The 27,271-nt window shown below is 37.0% G+C and overlaps 3 protein-coding genes across 5 annotated transcripts; 2 read left to right on the plus strand and 1 right to left on the minus strand.

The window, feature by feature from the left end:
• Nucleotides 1–853: 853 nt before the first annotated feature.
• On the plus strand, nucleotides 854–8,956 carry zte38 (zebrafish testis-expressed 38). Its single transcript, XM_059344505.1, has 13 exons — nucleotides 854–891; nucleotides 1,093–1,153; nucleotides 3,510–3,654; nucleotides 4,589–4,652; nucleotides 4,781–4,817; nucleotides 4,920–4,940; nucleotides 5,036–5,062; nucleotides 5,830–5,897; nucleotides 5,975–6,123; nucleotides 7,465–7,673; nucleotides 7,846–7,894; nucleotides 8,495–8,541; nucleotides 8,664–8,956. The coding sequence occupies exons 2-13, from the start codon at nucleotides 1,103–1,105 to the stop codon at nucleotides 8,709–8,711; spliced, it is 915 nt and encodes a 304-aa protein (XP_059200488.1). The 5' UTR covers nucleotides 854–891; nucleotides 1,093–1,102; the 3' UTR covers nucleotides 8,712–8,956.
• On the minus strand, nucleotides 8,758–20,971 carry aldh9a1b (aldehyde dehydrogenase 9 family, member A1b). Of its 3 annotated transcripts, none has more exons than XM_059344504.1 (12): nucleotides 20,862–20,971; nucleotides 20,228–20,443; nucleotides 18,232–18,377; nucleotides 17,922–18,051; nucleotides 16,864–16,998; nucleotides 14,900–15,096; nucleotides 14,004–14,144; nucleotides 13,138–13,326; nucleotides 12,952–13,039; nucleotides 12,603–12,744; nucleotides 11,221–11,333; nucleotides 8,758–9,796 (listed from the first exon to the last, which is right to left on the minus strand). In XM_059344504.1, the coding sequence occupies exons 2-12, from the start codon at nucleotides 20,403–20,405 to the stop codon at nucleotides 9,702–9,704; spliced, it is 1,554 nt and encodes a 517-aa protein (XP_059200487.1). In that variant the 5' UTR covers nucleotides 20,406–20,443; nucleotides 20,862–20,971; the 3' UTR covers nucleotides 8,758–9,701. The 3 variants fall into 3 exon arrangements, with proteins under 3 accessions (XP_059200487.1, XP_059200485.1, XP_059200486.1); XM_059344502.1 differs by having other exon boundaries at nucleotides 20,790–20,874; XM_059344503.1 differs by lacking the exon at nucleotides 20,862–20,971 and having other exon boundaries at nucleotides 20,228–20,669.
• Nucleotides 20,972–21,399: 428 nt separating this feature from the next.
• uck2b (uridine-cytidine kinase 2b) lies at nucleotides 21,400–26,806 on the plus strand. Its single transcript, XM_059345191.1, has 7 exons — nucleotides 21,400–21,559; nucleotides 24,060–24,219; nucleotides 24,808–24,904; nucleotides 25,087–25,229; nucleotides 25,333–25,430; nucleotides 26,141–26,189; nucleotides 26,291–26,806. Exons 1-7 carry the CDS (start codon nucleotides 21,455–21,457, stop codon nucleotides 26,425–26,427), a joined length of 789 nt encoding a protein of 262 aa, XP_059201174.1. The 5' UTR covers nucleotides 21,400–21,454; the 3' UTR covers nucleotides 26,428–26,806.
• The last annotated feature ends 465 nt before the right edge of the window (nucleotides 26,807–27,271 follow it).

A 27,271-nucleotide genomic window follows, 5' to 3' on the forward strand; every position in this document is an offset into this window, starting at 1 on the left:
TGTTCTCAATGTTGTTCAAATTATATTGTAAAAAGCATAATAATAATAATAATACAAATAAGTTCTCCATGTCTATTATATTATTATTATAATTATTATTTTCCTCATTTAAAACAAAAAACTTGTTCTAATTGTTCAGATGATACTGTATAAAGCTGAATAAAAATAAAGAATAATAATTAAAAAAGGGTCTAGATGTCTATTTTTTTTCTGCATTAAAAACAAAACATTATTGTTCAAATTATCCTGTAAAAAGCTGAATAAAAAATATTAATGAATAAAATAATAATAATCCATTAAGTTAATACTTGCACCTTGATGGTATAAAAATAAAATAAAAGCCACACTTTTATAGATGTAATGCAGAATAGGACGTTATTATTGGATTCAACTATAATATTAATGTATAATCAACCATTTTACTTACTTTATACCAGTCAAATTAGTATGATTGCATGTCTATTATTATTATTATTATTTTTTTTTTTTTTTTTTATTATTTATTTATTCCTCATTAAAAACAAAACCCCACATGTTTGGTCATTATTATTATTATTTTTTTTAATTTATTTTTCTTATTTTTCAACACTCAATATTGTTGATATGTTTGGTTTGTAGTATTGCCATTGTTATTTATTTATTTTTTGTTTGTTTGTTATGCTACACTACCATTTTATCTTCTTTGTTGCTGCTTGTTTGTTTGTTTTAAACTAAATGGAAAAAACAATAAAAAAAAAATTGATCACAAAAAAATATTAATGTACAATCAACCACTTTACTTACTTCATACCAGTCAGATTTATGATGGATTTCCGTTAATTTACGTACAGTACACAGAAGGCATACGTCACTTTTGGCGGGAAATACTAACTATAATATCCTCGCTAATGTGTGAGTAATTTAAATCTTTGATTAACTTCAGCCTAACCTGTTTTGACTTCAGATAAAGTTTGGCTTTTTAAAAAAAAAAAAAAAAAGACTACGTTGAGCCAAACATTAAAACATTTCTGTAGGTGAATATACCGTTAGTTTAACTTTACGGTGTGTTGTAGTGGCTAAGATTAAATTAATTAACTAATTAATCGTTGGCAGAAAAGAAAAGATGGCGGCTGGGAAGATGTGCAGCAGAAAGACCAAGGAGGAAACAGCTGAGGTAATAGATAATATGTTCACCATTTCATTTAATCACTTTATACAGTTATAAGTCCGTGTTTAACATGTTTTATTGCTCGTCTTTTCACTGTAAAAACCCCCAACTGTTTATACGGTAAAAAACGGCAGCTGTGGTTTGCCCGAACTCTACCGTAATAAATACGGTGCGACTTTTTCTAATATTACGGTAAAATGATATTAACCCTATAAAGCCAAGTGTATCATATTAGATACAGTAATTTTTGAGACCTCTACATCATCAAAAACCTGATGTATACATGTGTTGAAGATAAACAAACTGAGCAACAAATTGAACAAAAATACCAGATGTAGCGAAAATTATATGCAGGTTCCACGAGTGGATCAGTCATTGCTGCATTAAAAAACTTCATATCTGTAGATGTATGATGTTGTGTTATATGGAAAAAATATGTATTTTGCATGTTTGAGGAAAAAGGAAAAGTCAAAGTCTTAATAGGTTAAAATGTTAGGTTTTATACTTTTTTGTTAGTTCAAGAAAAACAAACTGTGAGCAACAAATTGCACAAAAAGACCTGATGTATCAAATATGATACAAATTAGAATTCATATATGCAATTTATTTATTTTTTAAAATTCATCAGCAGGTTAATAAGCACTCGGTTTTTTAAAAAAAATTGAATTTTCTGGCAATTATTTCATGGCTCAGGCTTTATAGGGTTAACACTGTTGATTTCACGTTTAATATTGCCATTTTATTCCATATCGTCACCTTGTTCAAATAATCGCATAAGTCATTTTTTCAAGTTTTGCAGGAAACACAAAGAACTTCACCAAAAGTGTAACATATGACATTTATTGATCATTTCACTCAAAAAGGATGGAACAAAGGATGGCTATTGGCATAGTAATAACACTGTGTGTAAATTATGTAACTTAAGAGAAATAAATGACTTAGGCAATTTTTTGAACATGCCTTTGTGGCTTAAGCAAGATATGGTAACACTTTATTTTGAAGGTGTCTACATAAGAGTCACACACGCCTGTCAGAAACATGACATGACAAGTATCATGAGCATTAATGTTACTTCAAAGTGTCATTAATGTTCATGACACATACCATGTCATGTTTATGACACGCTCATGTCACTCTTATGTAGACACCTTCAAATAAAGTGTTACCAATATTAGTGTCAACAATAAAACACTGATACCTAAACAATCTCCCTCTAGCTCTTCTTTGCTGGGTTCTTATCTGATGCCTATGAATGTGGCAAATTGTCAAAGAAGTGATGATCTTAAAGGGGTAAAATCACATGATCTGATCAACTGAGGATGTAGGTGATTTTAAAAATGACTTAGGTGATTATTTTAACAGTGTGACTATATGATATTTTTAATTTGATAGTACAGAAATATTTGAGTGTTGGTGTAGCTCTCTGTGTAATTTCAAACATAGTTTGTTTTGAAGAGTTGCACCTATCAAGGAAAAAATAGCCTATAAATATACATGTTTTTATGGGAATTATTTTGTATATAGTTTAATTATATTAAATTTTTTACCTTTTTATATGTTCATATTTGTATCCTATGTTTACATTTTCAAGTTCCAAAACAGTTCATTGAGCATATTTGTGGTTTTTACTGTAGTAAATAGAATCATTTTTCAACTCGGATTTCATGATTTTTGGGCTCAATATGTTGATAAAGAAGGTTAAAGTGAGAAAATAATTGTCAGATCATATAGGTGAAGAAAAAATGGATACCAAATATTGTTATAGTAAACATTTTTTATGTGGTACATGAAGGGCAAAATCAAAAGTATTCAAACAGCCAAAATAGGCTCAGACCCCAGAGGGTTAAGATTGCCATTTTATTCCATATTGTACAGTTAAAAAAAGTAAAACGTTTTCAAATCAAATGAAACGCTGTTCTGCCATATAATTGACAAGAAAATACTTTATAAATGCTGCATAAATTAAAGATTTTACCATTGAATATTACAGTATATTTTTGTTAGAGATGGTGTTTAGTACATTTAACAGTAAGAAAAATATTTTTTACAAAAAAAGAAATGCAAAAATTACAGTGATGGCTTGTATATTTTGTTACAAACACGGTGCTAGTGTATTTTACAGTGGAGTAATGTATTTTTAAAAAAATACTGTTTTGGCTGGTATATACATTTACGGAGATTCATTGTTACTGAAACTGAATTATCTCATTTATCATTTTCCAGTCTTTTACAGTCATGGTTTAGCAGTTTTTCAGATTTTACAGTGTGGTTGCCTTGAGTAAGACAACTGCGCCACCGTGTGGCTTTACGTCAAATTTAGCTTTTCTCACGTCCTTGTTTATCTGTTTTAATTTTTAAAAAGTGGACAGGGTTGTTTATGAGCGACTTGAAAACAGCACAACAGTCGCTTGTCTTCGTCAAGAGGATGATGGCTGTGGCAGTCTCCTCCATCACATACCTCAGAGGGATTTTTCCGGAGGATGCCTACAGGTCCAGATATCTGGAAGGTAAATGACCCCAAACAGGCTCTCCCCTGACTCCTCTAACTCTAAAAGCAGAGCATGGGAAATAGATTTACGAGAGGAATTAACAGTGGAAAAGTGGCATAGAGCCTGTAAAACAGCCCAAACCCAGTCAGGTAATACACGCCTAAAACTTTTACAGTTTAATTGGTTAATGAGAGTGTATATTACACCAGTAAAATTAAACTAATTTAACAGTAACATACCTGATTCATGCACTAGATGTGAGTTTTGGGAAGAGTTTGTGTTTTAGTTCAGGAGATTCTATCGATCAACTTTTTTTTACATAACATAAATTACCATGAACAAAAGTAAGTAAAAAGTATATAATATATATATATATATATATATATATATATATATATATATATGTAAGTGAAAGTATATATATATATATATATATATATATATATATTTCATATATATATATATATAAGTAGTTAATATGAGCCCTACTTTTCACAAAATTAAACACTGCTTACATAAATGTTCCAATACAAATATTCTAATAATATATTTAGAATATATAAAACAATCTGAGTGGGTTCATTCTGCATAATGAGTACTTTTACCTTTGATACTTTAAGTACATTTTAATGCTGGTAATTTTGTACTTTTACTTCAATAAGTTTTGAATGCAGGACTTTTACTTGTAGTGGACTAATTTAACAGTGTGGTGTTAGTAATTTTACTTCAGTAAGGGATCTGAATACTTCTTCCACCACTGCTTCATAGGATATGAACAACTCTCACATATATATATAAAAAATACTTGTTACAGCTGTATTGGAACTCCATAGTTAACAGGGAAAAAAATACATTTTTGACCTATAGCAACGCAAAAAGGCACAGCACTTTTCAGACTTATGGTGGCCGTTATTGCTCTTTATCAAACCATTTGTTGTTTGTCTTTCACCAGATTTGTGCATCAAAGTTTTGCGTGAAGACTGCAACACCCCTGGTGCCAGCAAAATTGTGAAATGGTAATTATAAAAAAAAATGACAGCCTTAATCCTCCGAGACTATACAGTAGTACACACAGGAAGCAGGAAGTAGTAGTTTTCTGTCCTAATTGATGTTTTCACCCTGTTGAATCGTGTGTGTGTTTCAGGATGATGGGCTGCTTTGATGCACTAGAGAAGCAGTATGTAAGTTCATGCATCCATGAACACTTTGACTTTGTAGCGGTCTGCCGTTTGATCAATACCGACACTATATTTTACTATTAATCAATGTTGTCCTCTTCACAGCTCCAGATCGTTTTCATTGGGGTATGTTACTTATGCCGGAATAGAAACATCTATTGTACACATTGCTTACGTACAATAAAACCAGAACTAACTTTGTACATGTTATTGCGATCTAGGTATACACCAATCCAGATGAACCCAACGTAAGTATGTATGTCATGTAGGATCTCCTGTAAAATCCAGAAAATGATGTGTTAAGATGAACCCTCCTGTTATGTTCGTTTCTCAGGAACAGCAATAATGTTCGTGGGTCTGTTTGACCCGGGGCTATTTAATTATCCAAAAGTGTCAGAAACCAAAAAATCCCAATAAACATTGTTAATGTTTGTCAATACTCACACTGGTAGAGCGCATACCATTATGGCCGAGTCCTTGCCGGGCGGACCCGGGTTCGAATCCGGCCTGAGGTCCCCTTGCCGCTTGTCTTCCCCTCAGTGTCCCCCTTTCTATCTGTCACTATCTAATAAAGCAGTAAAATGGCAAAAAATAATCTTTAAAAAAACCAAAAACTCCATTACTAAACACATCAGTCAATATTTAGTGCAATGGTGTTCTTTACCTCTCACTGATCAGGTTCAATGACGATATTTTATTATTATTATTTTTTAAATTCACCCGTTTTTCATAAAAAAATACAGGTTAAAACTTTTTTATTTACCATATGTAGATTGAAAATACCTACATCTAAAATACAACCGTACATTGATATTGGCATTGATTTTCTTTTAAATTTTCTTTTAAATTAAAAAAAGAAAATTATTATTATTATTTTTTTGATTTTTAAATTTGAAATAGGTGAATTTGACCTGCAACATAACAGGAGGGTTGAGAAAAGAAACTGTTGGCATGTTTGATCAAATCATAAGGTTGATAAACATAAAAAAAAAACTTTCTTTTTATCTTTTCGCAGTGCATTATTGAGTCGTACCAGTTCAAATACAAATACACCAAGAAGGGGCCGGAGATGGACATACTCAGGTTGGGATTGGGCTTTCTGTTTGCATCAGTGTATTGGATAAGGCCTCCACATGTGACTTTATGATTATGAACCACAGGAACAACGACATGGAGATGCGTGTGACACTGGAGGACACCAAACGAGCCTCTGTGCTGCTCATCAGGAAGCTCTTCCTGCTCATGCAGAACCTGGACGCCCTCCCCAGTAACGTGTACCTCACCATGAAGCTCTACTACTATGACGACAGTAAGACACGTTTATGTCTCTGCAGAATAAGATGAAATAAGCCCTTTAAAAAGATGCTCAGATGTCCTTAGAGGGCAAAAATATCTGTCCATAAACTAAGAAAAATATATATGTATTTTCAACTTTCACCTAGTTAAATCCTTTAGCTAACATCAGTCCTGATCAGTGGTGGAAAGTAACTAACTACATTTACTCAAGTACAATTTCTCAGGTACTTGTACTTTACTTGAGTATTTCCATTTAACTGTTACTTTATACTTCTACTCCACTACATTTAGCTGACAGCTTTAGTTACTTTTCAGGTCAAGGTTTAACAGGATTAGACATTTGTTTTTTAATTAAACCCCATAGCAGTATATTAAGTAGTTAAATGAGCCCTTTCTCCACAAAATTAAAAATGCTGCTTACTTAAATCCATCAATACAAATAATCTAATAGTATGATTAGAATATATAGAACATTTAAGTGGGGCCATTCTGCATAACGAGTAATTTTACTTTTGAAACTTTAAGTACATTTTGATGCTGATACTTTTGTACTTTTACTTCAGTAAGTTTTGAATGCAGGACTTTTACTTGTGATGGAACAATTCTTTTACTTAAGTAAGGTTTCTGAATACTTTTTCCAGCACTGGTCCTGATCTTCACCATGAAATATTCCTTCGATTTCAGAAATATAACCAGTGGTGGAAGAAGTATTTATATCTCGTACTCAAGTAAAAGTACTAATACAACACTGTGAAATTACTCTATTACAAGTAAAAGTCCTGCTTTTAAAACTTACTTTAAAAAAAGTACAAAAGTATCAGGATCAAAATGTACTTATAGTATCAAAAGTAGAAGTACTCATTATGCAGAATGAACCCACTCAGATTGTTTTATATATTCTAAATATATTATTAGAATACTGTATTTGTATTGGTGCATTTATGTAAGCAGTGTTTTAATTTTGTGAAAAGTAGGGCTCATTTTAACTACTTAATATACCTTATGTGGTTTAATTTATAAACATGCGTAATCACTTAAAATTGATCATGTTTTTTATGTTAAATCTCGACCTAAAAAGTAAATAAAGCTGTCAGCTAAATGTAGTCCAGTAAAAGGTACAATATTTGCCTCATAAGTACAAGTATAAAGTTACATATAATGGAAATAGTCAAGTAAAGTACAAGTACATCAAAATTTTACTTCAGTACAGTACTTGAGTAAATGTACTTAGTTACATTCCACCACTAATTGTAACGCTGTAAATATCAATGTGTGTACAGAATGCCACTGTTGCAATGAAAAAAAAAAATGAAAACATGAAAAAGGAACATCTCCTCCTGCTCTCCCTTCATAGTCACCCCCGCTGACTACCAGCCGCCGGGCTTCAAGGAGGGCCAATGTGACAGCATCTGGTTTGAAGGCATGGCGGTGCACTTCAAAGTGGGAGAGGTGGAGACGCCGTTCCACACCTTGAGAGTGCGCGTGTCGGCAGAACAAGGCCGGCTGGAGAAGCTTCAAGTCGGGAACCACCTGAAGGAGACCAACCAGGAGAAAACCATCACGGTAAGTAAAGAGGATTACGTCTTATTGGAAGCAAGCACACTATTCCCTCGTTCTTTGTTGTCATTTTCTTTAAAAATACTGAATGATTTTGGTCTCATGTAACAAGCTTTTCCACCCAGTTGGTGTAGTTTTCTTTAAGTTTGATATAATTGTTTTTACACTTCGGTTACAGGCCCCTCAGAAGAAAACGCAAGATGACGAGGATCTACCTTCTGAAGATGGTAGGTGTGCTGCTACCAGTGGTGGAAAAAGGATTCAGATCCCTTCCTTAAGTAAAAGTACTAACACCACACTGTGAAAATATTCCACTACAAGTAAAAGTCCTGCATTCAAAACTTACTGAAGTAAAAGTACAAAAGTATCAGCATCAAAATGTACTTAAAGTATCAAAAGTAAAAGTACTCATTATGCAGAATGGACCCACTCAGATTGTTTTATATATTCTAAGTATATTATTAGATTATTTGTATTGATGCATTTTATGGAAGCAGTGTTTTAATTTGTAAAGATAGGGCCCATTTTAACTAATTAATATACTGTTATGTTTATTTTTTTTATGTGTCATTTAAATTGATCATGTTTTTTTATGTTATATCTCGACCTGAAAAGTAACTAAAGCTGTCAGCGAAATGTAGTGCAGTAGAAGTATAAAGTTACATGAAATGGAAATACTCTAGTAAAGTACAAGTACCTCAAAATTGTACTTAAGTACAGTACTTTAACAGTAAATGTACTTAGTTACATTGCTCCACTGGCTGCTACTGTTACAAATCTGTCAAATGTATCAAAAATATTTACTCTGATGACTTTCCTTTGAGCAGAGTCTGCACAGTTCAAGAAACCTACAAAACCCATGGCAAAGAAAAAGGTATACCAGAGGCATGATTATATATATATATATATATATATATATATATGAGGTTATAGAAAATGACATCTGACACAGTGCAAACTGAACAACTGATTGTCTTTTTTTTTTCTCTATCTCAGAGAAATGCACCTGCCAAAAAACTGTCAAGCAAGAGAAGAAGAACTTAGGAACGCCAGACAACACAAAAGCTCTGTCAGCAGAAATCCAAACATAAACGATCCCTCCATTTTATTACAATGTTAAACTCTGCTTAATGTTATGTTACAATGTCTTTGTTAGACAGGTTCTTTACATAATTATTTCTACCTACAAGGCACAATGTTACTGTCACAGTTCTAATTTAAACATTGAACAAAAAGCATACATGAAATGTACCATCTAGATGAATAAAATTAATGCAATGTTCAAAGAGTTTAATGGTTTGGTGTTGTGCGTGTAAAAAAATATATTGACTTGTACTGTTAAAGAAATAAAGCTTGACTTGTAAACATTTTCGTTCTTCAGCACAACTGAAAAAATCCTATTCTGCACATTGATAAGAGGATATATTAAGCAAGAATACAGAGTGCAAATCTAACGTATATCACAATTTGTGACATATCTACAGTCATGGAAAAAATGATTAGACCACCCTTTTTCTTCAATTTCTTGTTCTTTTTTCATGGTTTTCTTGATAATAACCAAAATCATTAACAAGAAAACCATGAAAAATGTCTAGATATCAGCTCTTAAATTAAACTCTTATGAGTTATTTTTGTTGTTATCATTATATTTGTCCGAACAAATGTACCAGGCATTAAAATGAACAAGAAATTGAAGAAAACAATGGTCTAATAATTATTTCCATGACTATGCTTAAGAAGTTGAAATTAATTAAGGTTCAGTAAATACTGAGAACAATATTTCATTTGATCTGTTTAACACAGATGACAACGGTAATTCTAATGTGTTTCACATTCAGATTGTCCCTTAAATTCAGAAATTATATTAAAAAGTATTATGGCTCATTTTTTGTGGTCAGACTTCAGCTCCTGGTCCAGGTCCAGGCCGGTCTCTCCTTACGTGGTGCACCAACGTTTGATGTTCTGGTCCAGACCATCTGTTTGTCCATTCTCTGGGTCACTGTCACAGCTCCACCCTCCACGTGTGTGTGTGTCCTAGAAGAGGCTGTCCACGTCTCCCATCTCCACGAACACAGTCTTCAGCTGGGTGTAGTATTCAACTGTCACCTGACCGTTCTCCCGCCCAATGCCTGGGGGAGTAGAGATTACAGGTGCATCTCAATGAATTAGAATATCATAGAAAAGTTGATTTATAAGTAAGTAAATAAGTAAGTAAACTTTATTTATATAGCACCTTTCACAGACAGAAGTCACAAAGTGCTTCACATAGAAATCATACACATAACATAAAAATGTACATACAAGTTTTGAAAGACCAAAACAACGGCAATTTAAACAACCATAGCAGTCCTGAAACAATTAATCAAAAGCCTGAACAAATAAAAATGTCTTCAGTTGGCTTCTAAAAGTGACAACATCTACTGAGCGCAGTGAGGGAGGGAGACCTCCCTCACTGCGAAGGAAAGGAAAGAGAAGGAAATAACACATTATATAGATCCATTACACACAGAATGAAACATTTCATGTCTTCATTTATTTAATTTCTTCTAATTATAATGATTATGGCTTACATTTAATGAAGACCTAAAATTCAGTGTCTCAAAAAAACGACAAGAAGAAGAAGATTACTTTATTAATCCCACAATGGGGAAATTCAACCTCTGCATTTAATCCATCCTTTTTTACACACAAGTGAACACACCATGCAAGGAGCAGTGGGCAGCACAATACAAATGAATATACAATAATACAATGAATATTACAAAAGACCAATTTTAAAAAGTATGTTTGATATGGAAATGTTGGCCTCTGAAAATATGTCCATCTATATGACTCAATACTTGGTTGGGGCTGTTTGACTTGAACTACTCTAAATGGACTTTTACATCATATTCTAATGTATTGAGATGCACCTGTATATGTCTGTATAAGAAAGTACTCTCCACAATTATTAGATTAGCTACCGTTTTGTGCATTGTAAACAAACTAATATAACAGCCCTATGGTTCTGCAAACAGTTGTGTTTTAGGGTTAACCCTCTAGAGTCCATGAAAGCACCGGCACATGACTTCTTCATGACGTTAAGACATAAAAATGAAGCAACATTGAGTCTTGCCATCAGCTTCCCTCTAAAGTCCTGGCTTGAAACTCCATGCCAGATTTTTTTTTAATGATATTCGGCCAAGTAAAACCAGAGATAATGTCAAATATATTTAGTATAAAAATATAGAACTATATATTATCCTCATTTTACCTGTTATATGAAATATTTGCAAACTGTATTCACATTTGCAACATTTAAAATTCTGTGTATTGAAATATAATTTTCAAGATCAGATTTTATGTTTTCCTTTGTTTCTTTTGGGTTCACCATTTTTATCAAGTCAGTCAAAGTTAAAAATTAATTATCAGGACATATAGGTGAGGTAACGCTGATACCAACATGGCATGGTAAAGCTCTTTTAACAGATTTTTTAAAGGACATAATAGCCAAAGATTTCAGAGAGTTAACAGTGTTTGGCTTGTAGTTTGCATGCAAACAAGCGGTCTGTACCTGACATTTTGAAGCCTCCAAAGGGAACCTCCACAGGGGTGATGTTATAGTTATTGATGAAACAGGAGCCAGCCTTGAGTTGTTCCACCACCCGATGAGCTCGCCTCACGTCCCTGTAGAAACACAAGGTAATGGTTACAGTTGTACGCCTCAGCCAGCCAGCCGGCCACGCTGCAGTTTACATCCTGTCTGTCCAGACTCACATGAAGCCATGACAGCAGACAGAAGTTAGCTAGCTAGGTATGTGCATTTTAATGTTTACACATTCCTTTACTAATCCATCGAACGTAAGATTCTTTCAAAAGGTTGAAGACAATCATAGTAATTTACTCTCCTGTGAGGCTAATGAGAATGTTTACATGGATGCTAAGAAAGTGATTATTATCTGATTTCTGGATCACTTAATGAGAAATCCAATAAATACAGCTTGCTCTTTGCCCAAAATTCCATTTTTCTTCAACGTATGTTTACCATTAATCATGTGTAATTTTAAGGACCTGCGGAGACACCGTGATGCTGTTGACAGGATGTTTAAAAAAAATAAAAAAATAAAGGTGTTTTACGTCATGCACTCGAAAAGAAATAGTCTTCTGGTTGTTGATTAGAAACAAATTGTGCATAATATCAAAACATGATCTACCTGGCTTTGAGACAGGAAGTTGACCATGAGAGCTCCCCATCATGCACTTGAAAAGAAATCTAACTAATTTGACAGAATCATGTAAACCCAGTTTTTTTAGTTATCTCACTACTAAAGTGCATCCATCATCCATGTCCGAAATTTGAAAAAAAAAAAAAAAGTCATACATTTCAAATTTTTCAGGAAAAAGTCATACAATTTTCAAATGCCCCGAAACTCTCAAAATGGTGTAATTATACTCTGTTGATACATGTAGTAGTATAGTATTTTTTTTAAAAATTACAGAAAAGCACCATAATTTGAGATGTCCAAATTAAAAATAATAATAATAAAATCATACTATAGTTTGTAGAAAAAAAGTAAAAATAAGGTAATTCTGTTGTTAGTCCAAAAAGGCCTTAAAATGATTTAAAAGAGCCTTTTGGTCCTAGTAATAGTTTAATATGTCCAAAAGGACAAGTCTCCAGACTATCACATAGAGACAGACAACCATTCATGCTCTCATTCACTCCTACGGGCAATTTAGAGTCACCGATTAAACCTAAGCTACATGGACTGTGGAAGGGAAGCCGGAGGACCCGGAGAGAACCCACGCTGACACGGGGAGGACATGCAAACAGGCCGGAGTCGGACCAGTGACCCTCTTGCTGGGATGTAAGATAATTCATCTCACCTGAATATTCCCAGTTATTGGAGGATTGTGTGCATGCATATAAAGCCATTACAGTCATCACAAACCCACCTAGTGAAAACTCCTGCAGCCAGACCCAAGGTGGTGTTGTTGGCTCTCTGCAGCACCTCCGCTTCTGTTTCAAAGGACAGCACAGACATGACAGGTCCGAAGATCTCCTCCTTCACACACGTCATCTCATCTGTGCAGTCACCTGTACAAGAAAAAACAAAAAAGGATAAAAACTGTTGGCGTTGAAGTTCCCGATCTAACCTATATTCAGTCAGGATTAAAATCCCCTTTTATTTAATATTTTTGTTGTTGCAGCCAGAATTGGAAGAGTGTTAAAACAGTCTGCAACACTATAACAAAGAGATAAACAGCTGTGTATTTTCTGAATGCACATTCAATGGAGTCTTACCCAGCACACATGGAGTCATGTAGTATCCACCTTTGAGTTTGGGATCTGATGGAACAAAAGGTTCACCTCCACACAACACTGTAGCTCCCTAGAAACAGTAGATTTTACATTTACAGATTTACATTTAAGTTGCTGCACATGAGGCTGATGACAAAGCAAAATAAATCATGATAACAGGTTTTTTACCTCTTTCCTTGCCTGCTCAACAAAAGACAGGACTCTGTCCAGGTGTGGCTTGCTGACCAGAGCTCCCATTCGGGTGCTGTCCAACAGTGGGTCTCCTATCTCGATGGCCTGCGTCCTCTTCACCACCTCCTCCACAAACCCAGGCAGAATATCCTTCTGAACGAAAACCCTTGTGCCGTTGCTGCAGACCTGTGATACATTTAGTCCAATCAAATAGGCTTCTGTGTGTTGATTAGACACAAATTGTGCATATACACTACCGGTCAAAAGTTTTAGAACACCCCAATTTTTCCATTTTTTATTGAAATTCAAGCAGTTCAAGTCAAATGAACAGCTTGAAAGGGTACAAAGGTAAGTGGTGAACTGCCAGAGGTAAATAAAAAAAGGTAAGGTTAACCAAAACTGAAAGATAATGTACATTTCAGAATTATACAAGTAGGCCTTTTTCAGGGAACAAGAAATGGGTTAACAACTTAACTCTATGGAGTCTTGGGCTATTTTGTCCATTTTTGAATTCTTTTCATGTCTTTGTAAGTCATTATGTTTCTTTTTTTGGTCATTTTGTGTCTTTTTTTTAGTCATTTTGTGTCTTTTGGAGTCTTTTTTTGTCATTTTGTATCTTTTTTTGGTCATTTTGTGTCTTTTTTTAGTCCTTTAGTCCAACATAAAATGTGATTTTGAATCTTTTTTTTTACTTTCAAAACACTATCATGCTCAATAAAGAATTTTAAATGTTGCAAATGTGCATTCATTTCAGAGTACACTGAGACATTAAACTGCATAATTTTCAATTAAATTCTGGAAAGTTGGTGTGTTCTAAAACTTTTGACCAGTAGTGTATATCAAAGCTGAAACTCATGATTTACCTGGCCTTGAGACAGGAAGTTGGCCATGAGTGCTCCCCTCACAGCGTTCTCCAGGTCGCTGTCCTGGAAGATGAGCAGAGGAGATTTTCCCCCGAGCTCCAGAGTCACAGGCTTCACCCCCTTGGAAGCCATCTCCATAATCTATGGGTCAAAGTCACATTGGAGAATATTCATTTAGTATTCTGGTGGAGGATTAGGACAGAAAAGACAAGTCTCAAAGTCACAAAGACACTCACAATTCCCAATTATGAGGTACAGCATGTACCAACATACCATTAACTGGTGCAGTGGTGGAACGTAACTAACTACATTTACTCAAGTACTGTACTTAAATACAATTTTGAGGTACTTTTACTTTACTTGAGTATTTCCACATATGTAACTTTATACTTCTTACTCCACTACATTTAGCTGACAGCTTTAGTTACTTTTCAGGTCGAGATTTAACCAACATAAAAACATGATCAATTTAAATTGCATGTTCATAAATTAAACCACATAAAGTATATTAAATAGTTAAAATGAGCCCTACATAGACAGCAGTAAATGCTGCTTACATAAATGCACCAATAATAATAATCTAATAATATATTTAGAACATATAAAACAATCTGAGTGGGTTCATTCTGCATAACGAGCACTTTTACTTTTGATACTTTAAGTACATTTTGATGCTGATACTTTTGTACTTTTACTTCATTAAGTTTTGAATGCAGGACTTTTACATGTAGTGGAGTAATTTCACAGTGTGGTGTTAGTACTTTTACTTCAGTAAGAGACCTGAATACTTCTTCCACCAATGGACAGGTGTTTTTATTTAATGTCTCATACAAATGAAACCAAGACAAGTCGACAAGATGTGTAGTTCCATGCAAACATTTTACAATCACACCGACCTTCTTGCCTGTAGGTACACTCCCGGTGAAGGAGACCTTGGCGACATCAGGGTGGTGGCAGAGTAAGCTGCCGGTCTCCTGGCCGCCCTGCACTACGTTGAGCAGCCCCTCTGGAGCTCCAGCTGCAGCATAGATCTCTGCCAGCACCACCGCTGTCACAGGCGTCACTGGTGACGGCTTGAACACCATGGAGTTACCTGTTGAAAGTGATAAACACTCAGGGAGTAAGACGCACTCAGAGTTTATACAGGTACATCTCAAAAAATTACGATATCATGAAAAAGTTCAATATTTTTTGTCAATCATTTCAGAAAGTGAAACTCCCAGATTATAAAGATTCATTACACATAGAGTGAAATATTTCAAGCCTGTATTCCTTGTAATTTTGATGATACTGGCTTAGAGATGATGAAAACACTAAACTCAGTGTCTCAGAAAGTTGGAATATTGTGAAGAAGTTGAATATACTGGTCCTGGGTTAGTGGTGGTTTGGGTCCATGTCCTCTGCTGCTGTTGGTCCACTGTGTTTTCTGAAGTCCACAGTCAACATAGCAGCCATCTAGCAGGACATTTTAGAGTCTTCATGCTTCCACAAGCTCTTTGGAGATGCTGCTTTCATTTTCCAGCAGGACTTGGAACCTGCCCACACTGGCAAAGGTACCAAAAGCTGCTTCAGTGACCATGGTGTTACTGGGCTGGACTGGCCAGCAAACTGGGCTGGCCTGAAGCCCATAGGAGTCTATGGGCTGTTGTCGAGAGGAAGGTGAGAGACACCAGATGAGCTGAAGGCTGCTATAAAAGCAACATGGTGCTGTAGGCTGATCTCCTCCATGCCACAGAGCCCAACCAAGTACTGATGCATAGAAATGAACAGGCTTTTCAGAAGCCTAACATTTGTCTTTAAAATATCCTTTTTTTAAATTAATCTTATGTAATATTCTAATTTTCTGAGACACTGAGTTGTGTGTCATTATTTGTGTTTTCATTATCTGTAAGCCATAATCATCAAAATGACAAGAAAAACAGGCTTGAAATATTTCACTCTATGTGTGATGAATCTATATAATATAATATACGAGCTTCACTTTCTGAAATCATTGGGAAAAAACATTGAACTTTTTCATGATATTGTAATTGTTTTTTTTAGATGTACCTGTACTTATGTCAAGTTTGCACACCAAGACAATTTAGGACTATACCTTAATATTGAATGTTATCATATATTACTTAAAAAAAACAAAACGTTTGCATGTTCTCTCCAGGTGATCCGGCTTCCTCCCACAGTTCAAAAACATGCAGCTGAGGTGATTCTAAATTGTCCGTAGGAGTGAATGAGAGCGTGAATGATTGTCCAGCCATGTGATAGTCTGGCGACCTGTCCAGGGTGTACCCCGCCTCAGTGTCCCAACTATTTAGGATAAAGGGTTGCATTATGTTGCTTTAGTGCCATCTATGGGTGAAGAGCAATTTTATTTTTTAGGATTGCTAAATGTGCATACCTGACATTTAAATGTGGCTACAATTGCATAGTATGTTGAGTAGCAGTTTATGTCCAAAAAGTCAAACCTAAAAGTTTTGACAATTAATTACAGAAAAATGGTTACACATATGAAAAAACCACATTGTCTTCTGATTTATGTGCCAAAGTTGGGAAGCTTGGATACAACTGTAAGAGATGTTTGGGTCAACAGTCTCTTCAACTTCAGCATTTTACAGATTTCCAACCTTGACCTTTCAAAACCTTGCAAAGCTTTCACAGACTCCCTTTGTTGGATAAGAACAGGCTGAAGCTAGTTGTGCTACAATGGATACTTACAATGTGCTCCATCGACACAAAGATAAATACTCATTGGTCCTTTTTGAAATTCATCATGTTCCATACAGCAATTGTTAGATAAATAAATACACAACTGTAACTAAAAGGTTTTTGTTCATGTCTTGACAACCTCAGAAGTGTTCCTTACCACAGGCCAGGGCCGGAGCTGATTTCCAGGCAGCTATCTGGAAAGGGTAATTCCAAGCACCGATGCCGACACAGACTCCCAGAGGCTCCCTGCGGGTGTAGGCGAAGGATCCCCCGGGCAGCTGGACATGCTGGCCTTGACAAAGGGAAGGCAGTAGTAACAGTTTACATTTATATTTTTTGGTTCATCTACCAACAATAATAACGGCAATACTTGTCAGGTTTTAACATGAATGATGTTAATTTGTTCTGAATAATAAAATGCATCAAAATACATATTCACCCGCCTGCTTAACATTACAATACATTTTTTAAAGTAATTATGTAGGTATATATTAGAGGTGGGGGAAAAAATCGATACAGCCTAGTATCGCGATATTTTGCAGGGCAATATTATATATATTATAATGTTCTGTACCATACTGGAGATACTGGTATCATATGAAACTAGAAGATCTAAGGAATCTACAGGCACCATGTGTATCAGGATCTCGTGTCGGGAAGTTGAAATAACACTGCAAAATTAGGCTTTTCTTATGTTTCATTCAAAAAAATTCAGAGCAGTGAAGCTTAAAGTTGAGGAAAGTTTGATAAAATGCTGCAGTTGTTGTCGTCCAACATGTTTGATATCAGTTCAGTTCAGTTTGACTGAATACTTTGTTGGTCAGTCTGTGGGTTTGACTCTCATTGTGGAGAAATAAAAGGACTGAAGTGAGATGAATAGACTGAGAATTTTCTCTTATTTGACAAAACAAATCTTGATTGAATTTAATTTTGTGGACACAAAATGCAGTTAAACAGTTAAATCACAATCTATTGTACCGCAATGCTCACCATATCAGAAAATGCTTAAAATTGCAATAACATTGTATCGTGACTCAAGTATCGGGATAAAATTGTATCTTAGGGCCTCTGCTGATTCACACCTCTAGTATATATTGAGTTAAATTGCTTCCTGTCATCCCTGTATCTGTAATTTTATCTGCTTCCTGCCTCTAGACCCTTGCCTTGGGAGGTGGGAAAAAATGTCATTATGAGTGAGACTTGTATAGTACTAACCTGCCAGAGTGCTGGCCAGCCCTGCATAGTACTCTATACACAGTCTTGCAGAGTCCACATCCAGACGGGCCTCTGTGATGGACTTCCCATTGTTGACCACCTCCATTTCAGCGATCTCCTCTCTCCTGCTCTGTGCATGAAAACCAGGGTAAGTGTAATACAATTTGTCAATGTTCCACAACATCTCACATCCATCACTGGGTGTTCAAAACTCTTTTTACAGAACAGATATACAAAATACTCTCTGTAGCAATTCTTATGCAGCCTTTGTGTCAATTTACATATTTTCAGGTTAAACCTTCTAAAGCACCTCAATGATAAGGGCAGCTTCTATCATGATCCGTGCCCTCTCCATCCCAGACATTTTGCTCCAATGGCCAAAGGCCGACTTGGCCGCCTCCACAGCTTGATCGACCTCCAAAGCACCACACGGCTCCAAATGGCACAAGACTCTCCCTGCAAAGTGAAACATATGTTGGTAAGAAGCAGTTAAGTACACAGCTTAAATATCAAATCAAAAGGTTACATAATGTAATAATAATATTTGGCTTGTCACTTTGCCTGTCCATTAAGTTTGTGCCGGTTCACACACAATAAGTCATTGTTCAATAAAGAAGGAAATTAAGTCTAGGCCTGGAGGCTTTGGGCTGTAGAACACTGAATGCAGCGTGGCATTTACGCTCTGTCTTTTCCAATTAATGATTAGATAAGGCGTGCCTGTAGGGTGGGCTGCACACAGGCTGTGTGCAGCCACAAAGAGCCTTAAAATCATGATCATCATATTGACTCTGATGCAGACACAGAAGAGCTGAAACATCAGTCTGTCTGCACATTTAACCCATTGAAGCCTGGAAAGCGGATACGTCGTTTTGTAGTATTTGTATAAGCTCTCAAATACTTTTGAATTTAATTTCTATCTGCTACAGAGGCTGAAAAATCTATCATTTAGTAGAGGCGTTGAGACTTCTGTTGAATTTCCAGAAAAACTTCAGGTTTTAGGGGCTTATTTTAAAATCGCCCAGAGATTTTACAGACAGTTTCAGGCGTCAATGGGTTAAAGGCTGCAAATCAATCATGTTACTTCATCCGCTTTCTTTCTTTGAAGTTTGCTGTCCTGGGGCTGAAAGGCATGATTCATACTGCATACTGCTGGAAGATGTGCTGAAAATCATGTATCAAAGAGCCTTAAAATCAATCAGACTGAAAATTGTACAGTGCACCAAGGAATCTATAATAGCTCAAATGTGCTTATATGCCTTGGTTCTGCTCCACTGAAGCTACTAAGCCATTAAACTGGTTACACAAGAAAGTGGCCTTGTATTACTCAATGTATGGACAAGCATGTAAAGGAGTGTGTTGGTGGGTGGAAAAAAGCATGTGTGCACACTGCATAGCTGATTTTCCTCGGATTATTAAAAGGTCAAAATGTTTATTATGTTGAAGGACAAATAGAAAGTAATCAGAACGTCAAGATCACGTTTACATAACGTCACACTGTTAAAATAATTGCCTAAGTCATTTTTTGTCAATCATCTCCTCATGACGCCGTCCACCTATGGTAAAATCGCCTACATCCTCAGTTGATCAGATAATGTAATTTTACCCCTTTAAGATAATGGTTTACGTAAAGTGTGTGACTTAAGCAGATTTATTATGCCTAAGTCAGAATAAAATGTGAGTTAGGCAATTTTTTGAACATGCCTTTGTGACTTAAGCAATGGTAAAACATATATATGGTATGGCAACACTTTATTTTGAAGGTGTCTACATAAGAGTGACATGAGCGTGTCATAAACATGACATGGGATGTGTCATGAACATTAATGACACTTTGAAGTAACATTAATGCTCATGATACTTGTCATGTCATGTTTCTGACAGGCTTGTGTGACTCTAATGTAGACACCTTCAAAATAAAGTGTTACCATATGTTGCTTAAGTCACAAAGGCATGTTCAAAAAATTGCCTAGGTCATTTATTTCTCTTAAGTTGCATAATTTACACACAGTGTTATTACTATGCCAATAGCATTCCTCTGTCACATCCTTTTTGAGTGAAATGATCAATAAATGTCATATGTTACACTTTTGGTGAAGTTTTTTGTGTTTCCTGCAAAACTTGAACAAATTAGTTAGGCGATTATTTTAACAGGGTGACGATAATAAAGTACTAATATTATTTCCTCAGGCCAGAGATCACAAGAGAGACATTTCACACAGCAATGACCAAAGTCCAGTTAGGAAACGGTGTCAATAACGTCAAAAGACAGACAGTTTGTTTTACCATTAAATAATTGCTTGGCTAACCTGTTGCAGGTTCGTAAACTGTTTCTATGTTGCTTTTCTCTTGGCTCGTCCGTCTCTTCCCAGCATAGAAGTTCAGCGGGACCGTGATATCTTTTGAGCCCGACGAGATGCATCGTAAGGCCGCCGTGAGGGGAGCTGCAGCGGGCCGCCGCAGGGTCACAGCCAGCCTCTGGAGCATACTTAAAACGGCTCTGTTGCTCCAAGATTAGCCGATAACTGTAAACACAAACATTCTGCACGTTAACGTAATGCAAACCAGTCTCTTAGTTGAAGCAAAAGCGACGTCATAGAACTTCAAAGAGTTTCAGCCTAAAACCGACATTCTAGAACTTCAAAGAGTTTCAGCCTAAAACCGACATTCTAGAACTTCAAAGAGTTTCAGCCTAAAACCGACATTCTAGAACTTCAAAGAGTTTCAGCCTACTCATGTTAAGTCAAGGGTTAACTTAGCTGCAGAAAGTGTACAAAACGGTTCCATGAAAAGTAGTCTTTACTCGCTTTGTCATCTGTTTTGTTTCAACAGTTTCCTTAGCAAACTTACTGACAAGCTCTTCACACTTACTGCGTATTTTAAGGTTATAAATCCAGATATTGTTCATGAATTTTCGGTTAACGTTACATGATTTTATTTTACCGTTGAGCAACCAGGAGGCGGGGCAAGTAGTGTACGTCCGTTGGTCCGTTGCTGGGCAGCATCAAAGCGTAACAGACGATTGGTTATTTTTACTGTCAATCTCAATAAGGAAAACTGAAGATATTATCAACATTTTATTTTTATTTTTACAATTCCAATTTATATTTGCGTGTGTCACAACTAACCTAGACTAAAAATACATGAAAATAAATTAATGTGAACGTTGGTGTTGTGGGAGGAGCTCCGTCTCAATGATCTGGGGTCCATGGGGACCGTGCACTTCACCAGAGATGATTAAACTGCAATTCTAAATACGTTAAGAGTAATTTATTTATCTTAATTTTATTATTATTATTACTTTATTTATTTAACTTTTTAATTTTTTATTATTTATTATTATTTTTTTATCAGTATTATTTTTCTCTCCTTATTTTCCTGTCAATTTACTGCGCCACCACTCCAGTAGTCCAGTAGGTGGCGGTAAGGCTCCTGAACGTTGGTCTGCCAACCGCCAATAAACCTCAAAAGAAGAAGAAGAACAGCTCCGCCTCAATGATCTTCCAGCGCAGCAGCTCTGACTGTTCACTGCAAGCATGGCCGGGGACAGTGAAACACATCTAAGGGACCGCGGCGAGAACACCGACATTATTCGACAACCTTTCCTCATCGGTGTCTCCGGAGGCACCGCCAGCGGCAAGGTTGGCACCCTAACCAGCTAATTTGACGGGTTTCGCGAAATGTCATGGTTTAATTTTGACCTAAATCACGGTAGAGGCTAGTCAGTCGGGGCGCCGGGTGCTAGTTGACCACGTGGCTTCAGCGACGCAGCGTTGAGTTTTGATTGACAGCTCGATCATCTGTTCAACCATCCAGCTCCACTTGGCAGCTTGGTTATCGCCTGTTGTACCAGATTTTTTTAATTTGTTCCGTTATTTTTCCATTTCGTGTGGGATGGCAGTCGTGATGCCCATCTATAGACTCCGTGTAGAGCACTATAGTTAGCCTACTTAGCTCTCTAGCTAAATTCCATCACATTGTAGCAGTAAAAGCTGCCGGCTGAGCTAAACAATAAGCAGAGCTATCTTGCCTCGGCGCTATCTGAACTGTATGGTGAACCATATTTTTCATGGTTCCATCATCTTTGTTATAAAATGTTAAAATGTTTCTTTTAAGTCAGCTGTCTGTTATCTAGCAGTGAATGTATTTTTAGTTAGAGTGACCTGAGATAACCGCTATCGTTAAATAACTTTAACCTACATGTTGGTGTAATGAATCATAACAGACTCAGGCTGCAGCGGGAAATGGAAGATTTCACTTGAGCCAAGCCACCCACGTCCTTTGTTCTGTAAAGATAACGGTAAAATAAATAAATAAACCCCACAGCAGCCAGGCAGATTAGTGTGTTGTTGTGTGTAATTAGCAGAGATTAACCTAAAACAGAAACCGCCCTTTCTGTTAACAAACTGCTCGTTAGTTAAACCTCTGAAGTCCAGGATATTTTGGTTCAAATTTGTCAACTTCCTGTGCATTAATTTCTGTCTGTTTACATTATATTTTAATTGACAAAGTATAAAGCTGCCAGGAACTCAAAATACAAACAAAAGACACAGGTTTATATGGATTTACCATTTTTAAAAACCATTTATACACACAAAAATGGTAAAAATTGTAAGTTTTCATTGTAGAAAGAAAATTCCCATTTTAAAAATGGCCTAGAAACATAAAGGCACTGTGAAAGCTCCTATTATTAAACTTAAACTGGCTTTCTCAGCTTGTCTACTTATCATATATAGTTATTAATGTGAATAAAAACGTGTATTTTCGATAAATCGATGGACTCCAGAGGGTTAACACTAAAATCACAGCCGCCTTGATTTCCCGTTTACCGTCACGTAAGCGGCACTGACCTCCTTCTTGTTCCAGTGCGCGCACACACACACACACACACACACATACACAGACGTGGATATTTTTCGAAGACGTCATTGAATGTCTTTGTTATGAAGCGGGTGTATTTTGCGACCTGCCAGTGGAGCCAAAGACCACACCTCGTGTTATCCGGAGAGTTTAAACTGATAAAGCTACAGCTAAGCTTCCTCCAAGACCAAGCGTCGAGTATCTTTGCTTTTAATGGCTGTAAACTGGTCTCACTTGGCGTGTATGTGGGTATATCACAGATATAGATATGAGGAGGGCGAGCACTGCTTCCCAGTAAGCCCCTCCTCCCAACTTTGTCCCACATATTACGACTGGCTCTCAGCCACTGTTTTGCTTCCTGAAAGGCCCTCACAAGGGACTGTACCAAGGGTTGTCTGTGCTGTTTTGACCTCAGGCTAAACCTGAAAAAAAATATTAATAAGGTGACATGGATTGGGTGATGTAATGTTAGCCTCCTGGTCTGAAAGCAGCTCCCAGCACAGTGTAGATTCTGTATTTTCATTGGCTTCACTGCTAATGTTGCCCCCCCCCAACCCAAAAAAATAAAATAAATAAATTAAAAATTCCTTGTTTTTAAAATAATTAAGAGGCTCATTTGCAAAATTTCAGCATCCGTTAACCCTTCAAACATTTTCACTTATTCACTAATATTGCTATATGAATAAACACATTTAGCTCGAAATAAGAAACAATGGATCATGAGATGGTTTATGGATTAATTACTAATCTGTCTGTAATCTTTTGTTTTGAGTTTGAGTATTAAATCACAAACTGTCAGTGCGGATAGGATCTTTGTGTTCAGAGTCAGGTCCTCTGAAACTGTTGCATTTGACACAACCTCCCAGCTCTCGAGTGGGGGCGTCCAAATTCATTGTAGCACAATTTAATAGACACAAAGGCAACAGGGCCTCGGGGCAGCAGGAGAACGCCGAATCAGCACAGGGGATGAGATTCATTTAGTTGGGAAGGTCGTTGGGGACAATTGCGGTGAACTGCTGCGCATTTAACCTTTTGATTGTGTTAGCTGACCTCACACAAGGTGGGAAATTACCCACCCATGCTATTCTTTTTGCTAAATGTGACCGTGGGTGTAATATGGAAGTGAAACTTGTTCCATGTGGACTAGATTTAACCTCACTTTGTTGATGGCTGTGAAAAAATAATGCTGTTGCTGCAGATTTCTTTTAAACCATGCACCCCTGTATACTTATGACCTTTTTAAATTATGCTTTTCTTTCTTCTATTCGTCTGTTGCTGCAGTCTTCAGTATGTGAGAAGATCATGGAGCTGCTGGGCCAGAACAAGATCGACCACCACCAGCGGCAGGTGGCGATCCTCAGCCAGGACAGCTTCTACAAGGTGCTAACTCCAGAGCAGAAGGCCAAGGCGCTAAAGGGCCAGTTCAACTTTGATCACCCAGGTATGCACACGCTGGATAGTTGGTGACACAGCTAATGCACTGTATGGGGGAATATCGCCTTGCTGCCTCGCAGCAGGCACATGCATGCTATTCATATAACAGTCGCCTCAAGAATTTGTGCCAGTTAAAAGATTGGAAACCAGATTCTGCACGTGAGTTTCTCTGTGGGCGTTTGGCTTTAAAACGCTCCACATTGCGACTTCCAAAAAGCAGTTTGCTAAGATGATTATAAAACGTTTCAAGCGGGGTTCTGTTCAGCAGCACGCGCCGCTGCCACGTTAATTTCTCCCATCGTGGTTTTGGCAGAAGCATACACTCCATTTTTGGAGTCTGCCTTTGCCCCCTCATGCTCCTGCTTCCTTTCTCAGCTGATTTTAAATCCCCACCGTCAGCAGGCCTTTCTCAGAGGCAGCTGCTCCGAGGCTCAGAGACCGAACCCAACACCTGTTACGCGAAAGGAATTCCTGGGTTACAAGAACGTGCGGAGCGGGGTCCCACGTGTCCACGCCGAGCCGGCGCTGCTAGGGTTAAGCGATATGACATGTCATTAAGATCCCAACTGAGCCATTGGCTTTTTCTCGTCCTCAGATGCCTTTGACAATGAGCTGATCATGCAAACACTCAGGCAGATCCTGCAGGGGAAGACTGTCCAGATCCCAGTTTATGACTTTGTCACTCATTCCAGGTGAGCACCTCTGTGTGTTGCACGTCACAGCAGTCATTCAGCCAGCACCCATCATTGTGCTACTGCAGAAGAGATGCTTGATTTGCTGATACAAGGCATGTTAAACTGGTTCCTGATGTTGTGTAAGCAGTTATAATTTGCATATTGCAAGGAGGAAACGCTTCTGTTTGTGTTGTTTCTAGGAAAGAGGAGGTTATTACGGTGTATCCAGCTGACGTGGTCCTTTTCGAGGGCATTCTCATGTTCTACTCGCAGGAAATTAGAGATCTGTTTCAGATGAAGCTGTTTGTCGACACAGATCCAGACACACGGCTCTCTCGCAGAGGTGCGTACCGAGAGTTCGAGTTAATGCACACAATAGTGTAGAGCAGTGCACCCCTAACCTGAACTCAAGTATTTATAGTGTGTGTGTGATTTCTCTGTTTCAGTTCTTAGAGACATCAGCGAGCGCGGCAGAGAGCTGGAACAGGTGCTCGCTCAGTACATCACGTTTGTGAAACCGGCCTTTGAGGAGTTTTGTTTACCAGTAAGTGTCTTTCTTTCTGATCTAATCCTTAATTTTGCAGTAGAGCCCAACTGATTCACTGGGATGGCCAACATCAACACATTTAAATTTCCCAAGGTTTTTTTTTTTTTTTTTTTAAACGAGCGCACCCCAACATGCCTCTGAAAAGACCTACAAGCAAATGAGACCATGAATCTTAAAAAAAAGAAAAAATAGTTTTATTGTTAAATATTCTTTTGAAACGGACAAATTTTGGTCTGGCTCAATAAGTTAGAATATCATAGTTTATAGATGGATGGATAGATAGATAGGAACTTTATTAATCCCTTGGGAAGGTTCCCTCAGGAAATTTGTCAGTAATTCAATTCAAAAAGTGGAAAATAACACATTTATATAGATCCATTACACACGGAATAAAACATTTCATGTCTTAATTTATTCAATTTTTTTCTAATTATGATTATGGCTTAAATTTAATGAAGACCTAAAATTCAGTGTCTCAAAAAAGTTGAATATTACAAAAGACCAATTTTAAAATATGGAAATGTTGGCCTCTGAAATGTATGTCCATCTATATGACTCAATACTTGGTTGGGGCTGTTTGACTTGAACTACTGGGAATGGACTTTTCCATGATATTCTAATTTATTGAGATGCAGCTGTACATCTGATCATGAGAAATGTTTTGTCCCCCAGAAGAAGAGCATTGACGTTTTCTTTATTTCCACCAGACAAAGAAGTACGCAGACGTGATTATTCCACGAGGAGCTGATAACCTTGGTAAGCATCACGCTCACCCAGTATGCAGTTATTTGCCTTTTTAAAAAAAAAGTTTGCCGACTGGGAACAGCTCAATCACCTCTCTTCCTCTTCTCCTGCAGTCGCCATCAACTTGATAGTACAGCACATCCAAGACATTCTGAACGGCGGACTAAGCAAGCGCCACAACGGCTGCACGAACGGCCACAGCACTCCTCGCCAGCGGCGGACCTCCGAGTCGAGCAGCCGGCCTCATTGACCTCATCACACCTCTCTTCACAGGGCGGAGAGGGGTGTGGGGGTCGCGCTGTAAATAACTGCCTGTTGGCGTCACTGTATTTAAGAGAGAGGAAAAAAAGAGATGCAAAAAGAATTGAAATGCCTTTTATTATTATTATTATTATTATTATTACGACTACTCTTGTTATTGGTTATTTTCATTGTAATTGTTGAACTTGGGATTTAGAATTTTTTTTTTTTTTTTTTTGTCAGGAGGGTAAAAGAAACTGTTCTTGTGATGAGACCATGGGTTAAAATAACCCCATGCATTTTCCTCCCAGATTGCATTTTGTTTTTTATGTATCCCCTGCTGCTTCATGGAAATTCATGCCGCCAATGAATAAAAGAGGGGAACCCTTTTTTTTTTCCTTTTTTTTGTAATGTCTGATAAAACTTGAACCCCTAATGGCCGGGGGAAGTCTGATAAATGTTTGGGCAAGTTCCAAACGAGAAGGATGTGGATTATAGGAGAAGAGTTTAGGAAACCAGGGTTGCACGATTGTTTGTACCGACAATCTTGGGCGTGTTTCCAATCTGTTTTCTCAGTGTTTAAGTTCCCCCTTGTTGTACTGTTTAGTGTATTGTGTTACACTAGGAGGTCTGTTTACTTCAAAAATGTCCACCACACTGACTCTGTATCATTTCTGCTGCCGCCGCAACACACTACATGATTTTCCAGTACTGATTGTCAGGTGCATAATAATGTGATCACCACACCAATGAAGCCAAAGGCTGGCCTGCTCTGCAGACTTCTGTATTAACCCAGTTTAGTGTTATGGCTATTACTACACTTTTGGGGTGAATTTACCTTAATAGTTACAGCT

This window comes from Centropristis striata, chromosome 11, assembly GCF_030273125.1.
Source record: "Centropristis striata isolate RG_2023a ecotype Rhode Island chromosome 11, C.striata_1.0, whole genome shotgun sequence".
Lineage (NCBI taxonomy): Eukaryota > Metazoa > Chordata > Actinopteri > Perciformes > Serranidae > Centropristis > Centropristis striata.

Excerpts from the sequence above, each read along its gene's own strand:
- zte38 (XM_059344505.1), top strand. The coding sequence starts at position 1,103 with ATGGCGGCTGGGAAGATGTGCAGCAGAAAGACCAAGGAGGAAACAGCT. Across the intron at positions 1,154-3,509 it reads CCAAGGAGGAAACAGCTGAG|TGGACAGGGTTGTTTATGAG; the intron begins GTAATAGATAAT and ends ATTTTTAAAAAG. Across the intron at positions 4,941-5,035 it reads TCCAGATCGTTTTCATTGGG|GTATACACCAATCCAGATGA; the intron begins GTATGTTACTTA and ends ATTGCGATCTAG.
- aldh9a1b (XM_059344504.1), bottom strand. The coding sequence starts at position 20,405 with ATGCTCCAGAGGCTGGCTGTGACCCTGCGGCGGCCCGCTGCAGCTCCC. Across the intron at positions 18,378-20,227 it reads AGTTTACGAACCTGCAACAG|GGAGAGTCTTGTGCCATTTG; the intron begins GTTAGCCAAGCA and ends TTCACTTTGCAG. Across the intron at positions 15,097-16,863 it reads AGCTCCGGCCCTGGCCTGTG|GTAACTCCATGGTGTTCAAG; the intron begins GTAAGGAACACT and ends CACTTTCAACAG.
- uck2b (XM_059345191.1), top strand. The coding sequence starts at position 21,455 with ATGGCCGGGGACAGTGAAACACATCTAAGGGACCGCGGCGAGAACACC. Across the intron at positions 24,905-25,086 it reads GACTTTGTCACTCATTCCAG|GAAAGAGGAGGTTATTACGG; the intron begins GTGAGCACCTCT and ends TGTTGTTTCTAG. Across the intron at positions 25,230-25,332 it reads CACACGGCTCTCTCGCAGAG|TTCTTAGAGACATCAGCGAG; the intron begins GTGCGTACCGAG and ends TCTCTGTTTCAG.